At 35.8% G+C, this 13,173-nt stretch overlaps 1 protein-coding gene across 1 annotated transcript in view; it reads left to right on the forward strand.

Moving 5' to 3' along the window:
• Positions 1 to 2,807, forward strand: part of klar (klarsicht) — an 88,700-nt gene extending 85,893 nt beyond the window's left edge. Inside the window, exon 22 of the mRNA XM_090154512.1 lies at positions 735 to 2,807. Within this exon, the coding sequence (XP_090010638.1) occupies positions 735 to 1,152 (418 nt within the window). The 3' untranslated portion in view covers positions 1,153 to 2,807. The remainder of the gene's footprint in view (positions 1 to 734) is intronic.
• Positions 2,808 to 13,173: the final 10,366 nt, after the last annotated feature.

Raw genomic sequence — 13,173 nt, forward strand, 5'->3', positions numbered from 1 at the left:
CTTGAGGTGTTAACGTACCTCTTCGTATGCTTGAGGTGTTAACGTACCTCTTCGTATGCTTGAGGTGTTAATTTACCCCTAAGTATGCTTGGGGCGTTAACGTACCTCTTCGTATGCTTGGGGCGTTAACGTACCTCTTCGTATGCTTGAGGTGTTAACGTACCTCTTCGTATGCTTGAGGTGTTAATTTACCCCTAAGTATGCTTGGGGCGTTAACGTACCTCTTAGTATGCTTGGGGCGTTAACGTACCTCTTCGTATGCTTGAGGTGTTAACGTACCTCTTCGTATGCTTGAGGTGTTAATTTACCCCTAAGTATGCTTGGGGCGTTAACATACCTCTTAGTATGCTTGGGGCGTTAACATACCTCTTAGTATGCTTGGGGCGTTAACATACCTCTTAGTATGCTTGGGTCGTTAACATACCTCTTAGTATGCTTGAGGCGCTAACGTACCTCTTAGTATGCTTGAGGCGCTAACGTACCTCTTAGTATGCTTGAGGCGCTAACGTACCTCTTAGTATGCTTGAGGCGCTAACGTACCTCTTAGTATGCTTGAGGTGCTAACGTACCTCTTAGTATGCTTGAGGTGCTAACGTACCTCTTCGTATGCTTGAGGTGCTAACGTACCTTTTTGTATGCTTGAGGTGTTATCATATTTCTCTTATGTTTGATACTTTGTCATACCACTCGTATATACTTGAGAACTGAACCGAGTAATTGTTTTCCGCGCGCAGGACCCAGGCCTCGACCTTGTCCGTCAGCAGCGACACGAGCGTCGTGACTCGGCGTCTCCAGAACTCTTTCTCGGAGGACAAGGCGTCTCCTCCCTCCACCACACTGTCGACTGAAATACCATCCGCTCGAGTGTCCCCGCAACGGAAGGTGGCCGTCTCTCCAACCGCGACTACGCGCGATAAAGTGGTCGTGGCGCCTTCGACCAAGGAGCCCCTGGCCAAAGGCAAAAGCGACGCTCCCCCTCGTCGCTCCAGGTTCTGGCGCGTGGTGCGAGCCGCCATCCCCATCCAGATGGCGCTGGTGCTCCTCTACTGCTTGGCTTGGCTGCTGGAGCCCCACTGCTGCGACGTTCTCAACAACATGAACTTTTCCTTCACGCCCACTTTGCGCTACACCCGGGGCCCGCCCCCAGTGTGAGGTTGGCCCGTCGTCAGCACCCCTCGTTCTCCCGCAACGGGGTGCCAGGAACGTCCTTTTAAGTTAGCCCGTCGCCGGAATGATGAACTTTCCGAACCGCGCGACGAAGGGTCCGCGCCCGTCATAGCTTGGCGCCCGTTTCGATTTGAAATAGTAAAATTGTCATTGTACTAGCCAGCCCACACACGCTTTATCGCATGCAGCGCGTGAATTTTCGGGAATATAGCGCCCTTTTTGTAGTATAGATGGCGCCGTGGCGATCGACGAGTAATAATAAAATGAAAACCGTCCATTTTTATACCGTAATTCTTTGTTACACGATAACGGAGGCGAACAATGGCGAGGTTTATTTTTAAAAGCGTGATCCCGATTACCCTGAAAAACTGGCCCCATGTCCCCCTCATCACGGTACGTAATTTTATTTTCACTCGATTGGCGGTTAGCGCGCGTATTTAGTAGCTATTTGTTTGAATGAGAAAATATCCGTTTAAGTTCGCGTTGAGCGTAAGAATGTCTGCGGCGCGCATGCGCGAGTATGTTATTCGTCAATCGCGAGCACGCGCGTGAGGCGCGAAATTTGAAATGTATAGCGGCACGTTGGTCTTACACGTGGGTTTTTCTCCCCCCCCCCCTCTGGTTAAACGTAAGGCCTTTTTCTACCGCTGTGTTATTTTTCCTAACTATACTTTCTGGAATTTTAAGGCAACTTCGCGATGTTTTATTTTATATTTAAAACGCTCGATTTATTGAGTGTAGCCACTTTCTTTTTCCTATTTGTGTCCCCTATTTCGTGTTTTTGTACTTATTTATTGATTTTTTTATTTTTACCCGAGTATTTTTTTTTAAATCAAAACTCGGGTTGACCAGAGAATCAAAGCATATCATATCTTATGGTTTTTGAAATAAGACCAATTAATTATATTAAGCGTTTTTATAAAGAATGTTAAAAGTATCTATACGCTTAGTTTCGTGTGCGCTGTGTAATAATCGTGGCACAACCAAAAACAGCTTTGTCGGGAATTTATCAGAATTACAAAATACTAAAATTAAATTCTTTATTCTAAACTGCCTTACGACAAAAATTAACGAATTTAATAAAATATTGGATATTACGATTTTTTATCCGACGAATTTAGTGGTTCAAATTAGGATAATTATAATGTTGCTTGAAGCGGATTTTTATAGCTTTTTCGCTTATTAAAAATGGCAGTTGCGTTAAATAGCGCTAAATATAGAGGTATTTTATTACCTTTAGTAAAATAGTTTTAATCCATATTGGATATTTCAGAGAGGAAAGAAAAATTAAAAGTTGGAAATTTTATATATTTTTTTACACCTAATGGAATTTAAGGTAAAGACACCTTAATTTTCAATCGATATAAAAAGTTAAATTTTGTGCAGTAATTTTTAAAAAAAGAACCTTCAAATGAAAAATAATGAAAGTACGAAGCACTTATAATAGATATAGCCAGGTTAGATTTTTCTCAAATTCTAGTCTTAAGAATTTAACACGATGGCAGAACGAATAGATCGTTTGCGGTGCGTTTGTGTTACGCACTATATATTGTACACACTATATAAATGGTGTTTTTCGACTACGAACGAACTTAAGGTAAGATTTTTGAAAATCTGTGGCGATTGTATTTTTTCATTGCACAAATAAAAAAAATATGAAAATCTTCATTGCGTGTTTCCTATTTGTATCGACTAACTATAAGGGGCAAATTTAGCAGGGTTCTTACACGACCTGGAAAACCTGGAAAGTTCAGGGAATTTGAAAATTGTTTCCAAAAGTTCAGGGAATATGAAAATGATTCCAAAAGGTCAGGGAATTTGAAAATGATTCCAAAAGGTCAGGGAATTTGAAAATGATTCCAAAAGGCCAGGGAATTTGAAAATGATTCTAAAAGGTCAGGGAATTTGAAAATGATTCCAAAAGGTCAGGGAATTTGAAAATGATTCCAAAAGGTCAGGGAATTTGAAAATGATTCCAAAAGGTCAGGGAATTTGAAAATGATTCCAAAAGGTCAGGGAATTTGAAAATGATTCCAAAAGGTCAGGGAATTTGAAAATGATTCCAAAAGGTCAGGGAATTTGAAAATGATTCCAAAAGGTCAGGGAATTTGAAAATGATTCCAAAAGGTCAGGGAATTTGAAAATGATTCCAAAAGGTCAGGGAATTTGAAAATGATTCCAAAAGGTCAGGGAATTTGAAAATTGTTTCTAAAAGATCAGGGAATTTGAAAATTGTTTCTAAAAGATCAGGGAATTTGAAAATTGTTTCCAAAAGGTCAGGTAATTTGAAAATTGTTTCTAAAAAGATCAGGGAATTTGGAAATTGTTTCCAAAAGGTCAGGGAATTTGAAAATAATTTCAAAAGGTCAGGGAAAAGTCAAGGAATTTGAAAATGATTCCCAAAAGTTCAGGGAAAAGTCAAGGAATTTGAAAATGATTTCAAAAGGTCAGGGAAAAGTCAAGGAATTTGAAAATGGTTAAAAAAAGTAAGGAAATTTCAAATTATCCAAAAAAGTAAGGAAATTTTAAAATTACCCCAAAAAAAATCAGGCAAATAAATATTTTTCAAGATTTTACCTCAAACCATTAATTTATTGTACAAAAATGGTTAGGTAATTTAATTCCGGAAATTTTATACGAAACCTGTTTAGATAAACATATTTTAAACACTGGGATTCAGTAGCGCGTTAATTGAAGGTAAGATTTTGTTATAAAAAAAATATATGCACCTGCGTTTTGGCTTCAATTTTTGGGGATTTTTTACGTCTTTTTCCAGACCTCATCCGTTTTTCATCTCGTTAACTCCGGATACGTGTCACGATATCGCATTTCTATCTAGACATGATCTCTATTAATGCATCATCATTAGAATAGAAATTGATTGTTTAATAAGTGTTATCACGGGTAACGGTTTTAAATATTTATGAAAATAATATTTTTAATTTTGAACTTTTATTCTGTCTCGCTCCTATAATTAACAAGTTGGTTAAGCCAATTTATATACTTTCGTTGCCAACTTTTTAAAACGACCGCCAAGTGTAAGGATTTCAAATATTATATTTATATCAACGAAAACTATTATTCGCGACCGAAAACTATGGTTACGCCCCCTTTAGGTAGCGGCTAAAACAGACTATTATTTTTTCCTCATCGTTATTCGTAAATTTGACTATATAAATAATGATACTTGCATTTTAATATAATTTTCGCATCGTTTGCTTATATTAAGATACGATTATTTGAGTAAAACGTTCTTATGCCCCTTTAACTTGTCTGTAGCAGACGGTAGATCATAGGCGCAACCTCGCAGAAGCTAGACTCGTTTCGATCGCGAATAGTTAGTTTTATAGGTTTCTCGCTAACAACCGCTCTTTATACGAAATTTAGTCGAGACAAACGGGGCAAATTGTGAAGATGGGATAGAAGCTCTGGCTCTGATTAATCGTTTTTCTTTCGGCAGAATATTTGTAGTCTTCCCCATCCCAGATCTCATAGATGGCGCTGTTTGATGAGAGAGAGGGAAAACCACTCCTTCGGGAAATAGGTAAGGTATGCCCCCTGGCTAGAAAACGATAAAGACAATAAGAAAATTTCCATTAGAAGCATTTGGGCCGGAATTACTCCGGAGTCTCTTCCGAAAATTGCCCTTCTCGCGTGGTTATAATATCACCGCGCGGCGAACCCCCTCTGGTGGGAAAGCAGCGCGAAATATAATAGCCAGATCGTTAAAGGGAGGATGGAATTTGCATATTATCGAGCCAACGCCTGTCCATTTGGACTCATTATCCAATCGTGTTTATATGCTAATGAAAAGGCCACACCTTCCCCCTTTTCAATCTGCCGCTGCCGAGGAACCAACGACGAACGGGGAAATCGATCCCGCCCTCCCCTTTTCGCGGTAATTTAGTCCACGCTCATTATGGAAACGCGACATTATAGAAATGATGATTCCCCGAGATCCTTCACCCGCTTGCCTGCCTGCCTACCTGCCTGGAACCCGCGAAATGGGAGGAGTTTACCCGCTAAACGTCCCGTTCGCATTGGTCCGATACGAAGGGACTACCCCCATCCGCTAGCCTATTGTTTCAATTTCTATCTGCCCTCTGCTAGGTCCCAGTCGTTTCGAACATTATTCAAATGTCAGATTTAAAATGTGTTTACTCTTGGCTGATATTTATATTTGATTACGTATTTTTTCCATATAAAACGACTGGTTCGTGATAATGGCGTTTTCGCCATATTATTTGGGAAAAAAGTTGGGTTATAAATTGAAAATCGTGTCAAGTGTTTTTTGGGAAATTAAGTGTCGATCTATGCGTGGAAATATTCTTGCAAAACAACGTCAATTGCCTATCTGTTAATTATTATGAATCGCATTTGAATATAAATTATTTTGGTCTTTGGGATAAAATTATAAGATCCTTAACACAAAGTTTCCAGAAATTATTTTCCCAGCAGAAACTGCAAACTTAAATTTTATTATTACACCAAAATTCATATGGCAAATTAAATAATTAATTGTATTAATCTATAGATCTGTAATTACAATTTAAGTTCTTTCTTCTCGTACGACACTATATACACGAATAAAAATTAATTTGGTAATTTTTATTAAAGAACTATTTAAATTCATTTTTTGGGTTTTCGATATTTTCAAACATACACTCGAATAAAAACTAATTTGAGCAATAATTTTAAATTTCTGTACTTAAATTATGCCATCCATAAAATTTGGACAATAATATAAAATTTCTGTATTTAAATTATGCGATACATAAAATTAATCCGTTGGTCCTTAGATATTTTAGAACATACACTCGAATAAAAACTAATTTTTACCCTAATATTAAATTTCTGTACTTAATTGATGCCATGCATAAAATTCGTCCCTTGGTCTCAAGATATTTTCCAACATACACGCGAATAAAAACTAATTTAACCAATAATATGAAATGTATCTATTTAAATTATACCATGCATAAAATTCGTCCCTTGGTCTCTAGATATTTTCCAACATACACATACATTTTGGTCAATAATATTAAATTTCTGTATTTAAATTGCCGTATGTTGGTATTTAGATATTTCCGAATAGTTGATTTTATAAAATGTCTTTACGCTTGCCCAGCTTGTTGAAATGTTGCCCTGGAATGGTTCAGCCAATGCCTAAGAATGAGTTCATAAACTCTTTAGTGGGAGAGAAAACGGATCCACAACTGAAGCGGGGAGGCAACATTTCAACAAAATGGCCAAGGTTATTTTATAAAAAGAACTAATGGAATAATCTCGACCTAAACCATCGGCTTTCTTCACGGTGCGAACGGGACCCAATCTCAGTTTCTATCAGATAATAATAGGGGGTATAATAATAAGCTTAAAGAACGGGGGAAGGCGGGGAAATTTGATATTTTCCATTTGTTATCTATTAGAGAGAGAGAGAGAGAACCAGTTTTAATTTGGAAGTGTTTTGACGAATCAAAAATGTGCGTATTTCAGCGCATGCTCCGTGCGATTCTACTTGTTTTTTTTTATTATTCTGAACACGTATTTACTGACTATAACTCTTTTGTTAAAGAAAAGAGAGGAGATGTGTTTGAATTCGTTTGACAGATTTCAAAATGAGTTAGAAATTAAACTTTACATTTTCTATCTCTTTTAATTGTCAGCCGGTTTCTATCTTGGAAGAAACCTTCCTTTCAGGGGATCCTACCGCAATGAGCTAGCTCTTCACTTTATCTTTGTCCATCTTAGTGAACAATTCGATTTAACACAATAGACCGCGTTTGCTTTGAAATTAAATGAAAAATGCCTGGGTGGTTTGTGGTAATTTTAATCGTTCCTATTCTTTGTCCGTCTTTTTTGATTAATTGGAGAGACCGTCACAAAATTGCGCTTACGTAATATCATATATACAAGTACGTATTTATTATATTTTTGCTTGTTTCTCAATTTTTACATAGCTGGAAGTAACATAGAACACGTGACGAAAAGAAATAGTTTAGACAAAATTAAATTGAGTAATTTCTACATAAAACGGTTTTTCACAATACATGTGATTTTCCCTTGGTATAAATAAATATATTCTTGATAGTAACGACAAACCTAGCAATTTGCCATAGAAGCTGAACAAATAAATATTAATTGTTGAGCACTTTAAAACCCTGGTGAAAATTTACACGGAAGGAAGTGAGTTAACCTTAGGGCTTCCAAGGGCCAACTGCTCAGGTTATTCAGGTCGTAATTTTCAGATATCTGGAGGTAATCAGTTAATCAGATCATGTTTATCTTCTACATTCCCCACCCAATATTCTGATTTCAAATTGTATTTGATTAATTATCCAAAGTAACCGATTTGAACTGATCCATTATTATTTCTTTCATCAGATTAAGTTAGCTGGACTTATGTTTAGTGGATATATAATCCAGGGTTGCCACACGTCAGGGAGATCAGGGAATTTAAGAATGGACCTAAAAAGTCAGGGAAGTTTTAGAATTTGTAAAAAGTCAGGGAATTAAATTTTATCTTGGCACTTTTTTAAGGTTATTTTTTAGACGAGATCTATGACAAATTCCACGATTATCAATTATTTCCTTGAAAGTTGGCTAATTTTTTCAACATTGCAATAACCTTTTTACTTAAATATAAGTTCATTAAAATTTATTAACTTCTGATAAAAGTCAAATATAAAATAAAAATTTGGAAATAAAAAGTCAGGGAAAGTCTCTTAAAATGGTCAGGGAATAATCGGGGAATTTGATTCTCAAAATTGTGTGGCAACCCTGTAATCGTTTAAAAGCAAATTAAAATAAATTGTCATTAAAATTTCGAAAAGATAACTGAAATGTGCTCACCTTGTGTCTGTTGGCTTACAATGAATTCAGATTAGTTTCGGATTTAAACTATCTGGTTTGCATTTGGACCCATACCCACTGATCTGATAATATTTGAACTTAAATTCCGATAATCTAATTTTTAGGAATTATTTTATCGTTTCAGATAACGAATATGTTATTTAAGTATCGATTAGAAGCACTAATTGGCTTACTTAATTAAATTCTTAATCACCATTTAGAAGCTAGATTTATCATATTATATTATTTAAATTTAATAATTTTAAAGAATATTCGTTAAAATCTTTGAAAGCGTACATTTAACTTTTCTACACAAAACCTGCGGGAAATTTGTCTGTTACGTAACCAACTAAGGCTGCGTTCAGTAACTAGTCATCGAAGCCAGCGCTGAGTAGATGAAAGTTGTTGAACGATTTATCGAACTTCCGGTTGTAACGTCCCGCTTGTCAGCGCTGATCAATCGTAGTCATTGGCTCGAAACCCCGTTGATTTCCGAAATCATCGCTGTTTCTTTGTAAAAATCAACTCCGTTAAACAACTTTTGACGTATTGTTAGCTCGGAAAATTCGGAAACCATCGATGATTCAGAGATGGTTTTAGGAAAGTTTTACTGAATGCAAACTATGTATCCCTCAGCTAGTGGACGCTGTAGCGCAGGGCTGCCATGGAACCTGGAATTCCTGGAAAAGTCAGGGAATTTGAATATGGGTATAAAAGTCAGGGAATTTTAAAAATTGTCTAAAAATCAGGGAGTTTTCAAAATTAGTCTAAAAATCAGGGAGTTTTCAAAATTAGTCTAAAAATTAGGGAGTTTTCAAAATTAGTCTAAAAATTAGGGAGTTTTCAAAATTAGTCTAAAAATCAGGGAGTTTTCAAAATTAGTCTAAAAATCAGGGAGTTTTCAAAATTAGTCTAAAAATTAGGGAGTTTTCAAAATTAGTCTAAAAATCAGGGAGTTTTCAAAATTAGTCTAAAAATCAGGGAGTTTCAAAATTAGGTCTAAAAATCAGGGAGTTTTCAAAATTAAGTCTAAAAATCAGGGAGTTTTCAAAATTAAGTCTAAAAATCAGGGAGTTTTCAAAATTAGTCTAAAAGTCAGGGAAATGTCAAGGAATTTAATTTCGGTTATAAATAGGAAACTTACTAAAATATAGGTTAAAAATAACAAAATCTTGGCAGAAAATAAGTCAGGAAAAATCTCCGGAAATGTTCAGGTAAAACCTGGAAAAGTCAGGGAATTTGATGGTAAAAAAGTGGCAACCCTGTAGCGACTGAGTAGGTTGATTCGGTACCATTTAGAAGCAAAACTGTAACGAGAAGAAAACGTATCCTTGTTTAGAAGTCCTTGGAAAAACAAGCGTGAATTCCTTAAAATAGTACCACGGCATTTTTTTCATTTTCTTTCGGCATAACGCTCATTTATTTCTTCACGAACGGGGAGGAGTCTGCTCGGAAAAATTCCTCTTCCTTTTTTTTAATCGCGAGGTGCGTTATTATACACTTTCCATATAATAGAGAAAATCGTCGAGAATCCATTTATATCGGCTGCGCGCGCGGCTATAGTTGGAAGAGCGACGGCCTATTTCGTAAAATAGCTCTTTTTCCGAACGCCCCATTTAATTATACCGCGAGCACGGGTTAAGAGATTTATGGTTTCTCTTTCGGCCCAACGGCTCTAGCAAAAAGAACTTTTTTCCCCTGGCCGCTTCGGGTATATTACGAACCCCCCTTACCACGGTCCCCCGCTCTTATAGGTGTAATTGGTCAGTTTTTGGCTCGAGACAATTACCGTGTCAAGAATAAAATGGGTGCCTGAAAATTAATGTCCTTTTCCGGAATTCGACGAAGAAGAAGAAGCCTAAAAAAATGGAATTATACGAATCAAGCCCCGCGGTCATCACGGCACGGGGGAGGATTCCTTAATCGTCTAACCAGTTTTGGCTCAGTTTTTAGCGGCTTATTACGCCGTTTCTCTACTAAATTTAATCGAGATATTGAGTGAAACGACCACTCTACGAAATAGACTTTACGCCGTCCCGGGCCTTCGAGAAAGTTGCGAGGGGGAAGCGGGAACTTCTACGCGAAGGCAATTTACTAAAATGCGCCGTTCGGAACGCTACTATAAATCTTTCGTTTTCTTTGTACGCTTATAAAAATATATAGCTTTATATTTGACTCCAAATATTATCGTTGTCATGATTGAATGACGTAATCTTGTTAAAATATATTTTATTTTAGGTTATTTTTTTGCTTCCCCAGTAGAAAAAACGGAGTTTGTTTACCTTTATTGTATGTCGTTGTTAATAAACTGTCACAGTCGGTCCAAAATTAGCCTGTAAAATAGGATTAATGAACGAGAAAAGCCAGTTTTAATCGGGTAAAGGTATACTCTAAAGAAAGTACATTTATTTATTTGGCAGCTGATGTTGATTTCCTGAAAAAAAAAGGTTTGAGCAAACAGTAATATTAAATGTACTGTCAAAACTCTGGAAAATTGGGTTTTCTCGCGATATCTCAATTTATTCAAGTGATCATTGCTGATAAGAAAAGGTTGTAAATTTAATATTTAAGACACGATAAAATTATTTGTTTGGTTGACCTCGTTTTCTTCTATATGTAGAAGTATTCTTAGAAATGGGTTCAGCTAGTATTTCTCATCATTTTAACTTTAAAATATTTTAATTCAGTACAACGATATTCTATCGTGAGATCCCCCCTGACATTCGTTGGTTTTGTATTTGACTATCAAGGTATTCAATCTCGTAGCTCGGAGGCTGAGAGGAAATTTAATTAGTTCATTGGCAATTTGTACGTTTGCCAACGGTTAATATTATTCGCGCTGTTAAAAAATATCTTTATATTTTGTAAAAAGGGGGTTCCTGTTATTTTTGTCCGAATGATTAGGTTTTTATTTCGGTGTCATAAATTTCCAAACCTTGGAAATGTTTCCTGGATTTATAATAGACTAATTCATCACCCCTTTTTCCTTGTTTACTAAATAAATTTCTGAATTTATTCGAAGATATCTTATCGCGGCCGTTCCCATTAGATATTCGAAAATTGTAATTTGACTTGATGATGCGGGAAAGAAACCTTTATGGGGGACCGGTTTACGAAGGTCTTTTTCTATTTTTCATTTTTGAAAGAGAAAAAACATTGAAACTAAATAAAATTATCAAAGCAGTCGTTTCGATTGATGGCGTAATAATACCTGTATGACGTCACTTCCGTTCCCATTTACTTCGCGGATAATTCTTCTTTTTGCATTTTCGGTGAACATTATCAGGGAGCCCAGAGGTCCTATAATTCCTATAAAATCCTATATTTTCAAATCTGTCCTATAATGTCCTATAATTCCTATAAAATCCTATATTTTCAAATCTGTCCTATAATGTCCTATAATTCCTATAAAATCCTATATTTTCAAATCTGTCCTATAATGTCCTATAATTCCTATAAAATCCTATATTTTCAAATCTGTCCTATAATGTCCTATAATTCCTATAAAATCCTATATTTTCAAATCTGTCCTATAATGTCCTATAATTCCTATAAAATCCTATATTTTCAAATCTGTCCTATAATGTCCTATAATTCCTATAAAATCCTATATTTTCAAATCTGTCCTATAATGTCCTATAATTCCTATAAAATCCTATATTTTCAAATCTGTCCTATAATGTCCTATAATTCCTATAAAATCCTATATTTTCAAATCTGTCCTATAATGTCTTATAATTCCTATAAAATCCTATATTTTCAAATATGTCCTATAATGTCCTATAATTCCTATAAAATCCTATATTTTCAAATATGTCCTATAATGTCCTATAATTTCGTGAAATCTCCTATAAAGTTCTATAATTTTGAGTAAGTGTAGGTCTTCCGAAAGAAAATTGTGGCGTAAATTGGAAATAAAACTATCTCTACGCTGTAAAACCTAAAGCGTTGCCTATAAACACGCTGATACTTTTATCTCGGCTTATTTTCGGCCCTTTATCATCGAAAGCCTCTAGAACGCGTCGTCTGCTTTTTTGGGCATAGTTTTTATTTTTTTTAAATTGAATTTACATTTTTTCTAATGACTGTAAATTGGAAAAAGATGTAGTTTTGGAAGCTGAAAAACTTGAAGGTACTTTATTTTCCGATTGCATTATCCCTTTAAGCTGAAATTTGCTCGACAATATCATTTATTTACCTTCGTGTAACTTGAAAAATCCTAAAGGGATTTTATTCAATGGGCAATGGGTTTGCCATGGCAACGAAAAATGTTTTTGACAACATAAAATAATGTGGGATTTTGACCGATTTCCCTGTTAAAAAAATTTAAAAAATTGTTCAAAATGTGACCAATTTTATAATTTTGGTATTTAATTTTTTGATTTCAATTTTGTAAAATGTTTCACACGAATCGGTCAAAATCCCATGTTATTTTCAATGGGAAAATTTCCATTTTATGTTGTCAAAAACATTTTTCGTTGCCATGGCAAAACCGTTGCCCATTGAATAAAATGCCTTTAGGATTTTTCAAGTTACATGAAGGTCTACCAATCCCCCGAGTTTGAACAAAATTGGTGTGTAACACCTCGGGTAGTCTCCTTGTCAGTGGCGTCGCTAGGTTGTTTCAGGCGGCGCTTGAGCCACCTGTCAAATTTCTGAAGCGCCTCCTAAAATTCCCAATTTTTCCAATTCACTTGTCGAAAAGTTTCTTGGAATTTAAAAATGGGCATCAAAAATTTAATTTTTCCTAGTCGGCCTCAATGTTTCAACTTTACAAACCTTTTTGGGAGCTCCCCCCCTCCTCCATATTACTCACTAGGACGCCCCTGACCAGTGCTTATGGCTTAAGCGCCACCAGTTTTGAAATCCTGGTGACGCCACATCATGTACCAACTAATTACTTTTCAGTAACAAATGCGTTTTTATGGAATTGTGGTCCAAACTAGGGATAATTCGTGATTTTAACACTCTAATTTAACCCGAATAAAATATAAAAGTTAGATTTAGCTTGTCAAAATTATTTGTCAGTTAGACAAACGGAGAAGCATTAGCCGCGGTATCAATAATATCCATTTTATATAATAAGAAAGTTTCAAACTTCCCCGTCAGTGACGTCACCTAATAACTCAATTTCATTGGTTGAATTTTAAGTAG

The sequence above is a fragment of the Leiobunum rupestre genome, chromosome 7, assembly GCF_980474605.1.
Source record: "Leiobunum rupestre chromosome 7, qqLeiRupe1.1.hap1, whole genome shotgun sequence".
Classification (NCBI taxonomy): domain Eukaryota; kingdom Metazoa; phylum Arthropoda; class Arachnida; order Opiliones; family Sclerosomatidae; genus Leiobunum; species Leiobunum rupestre.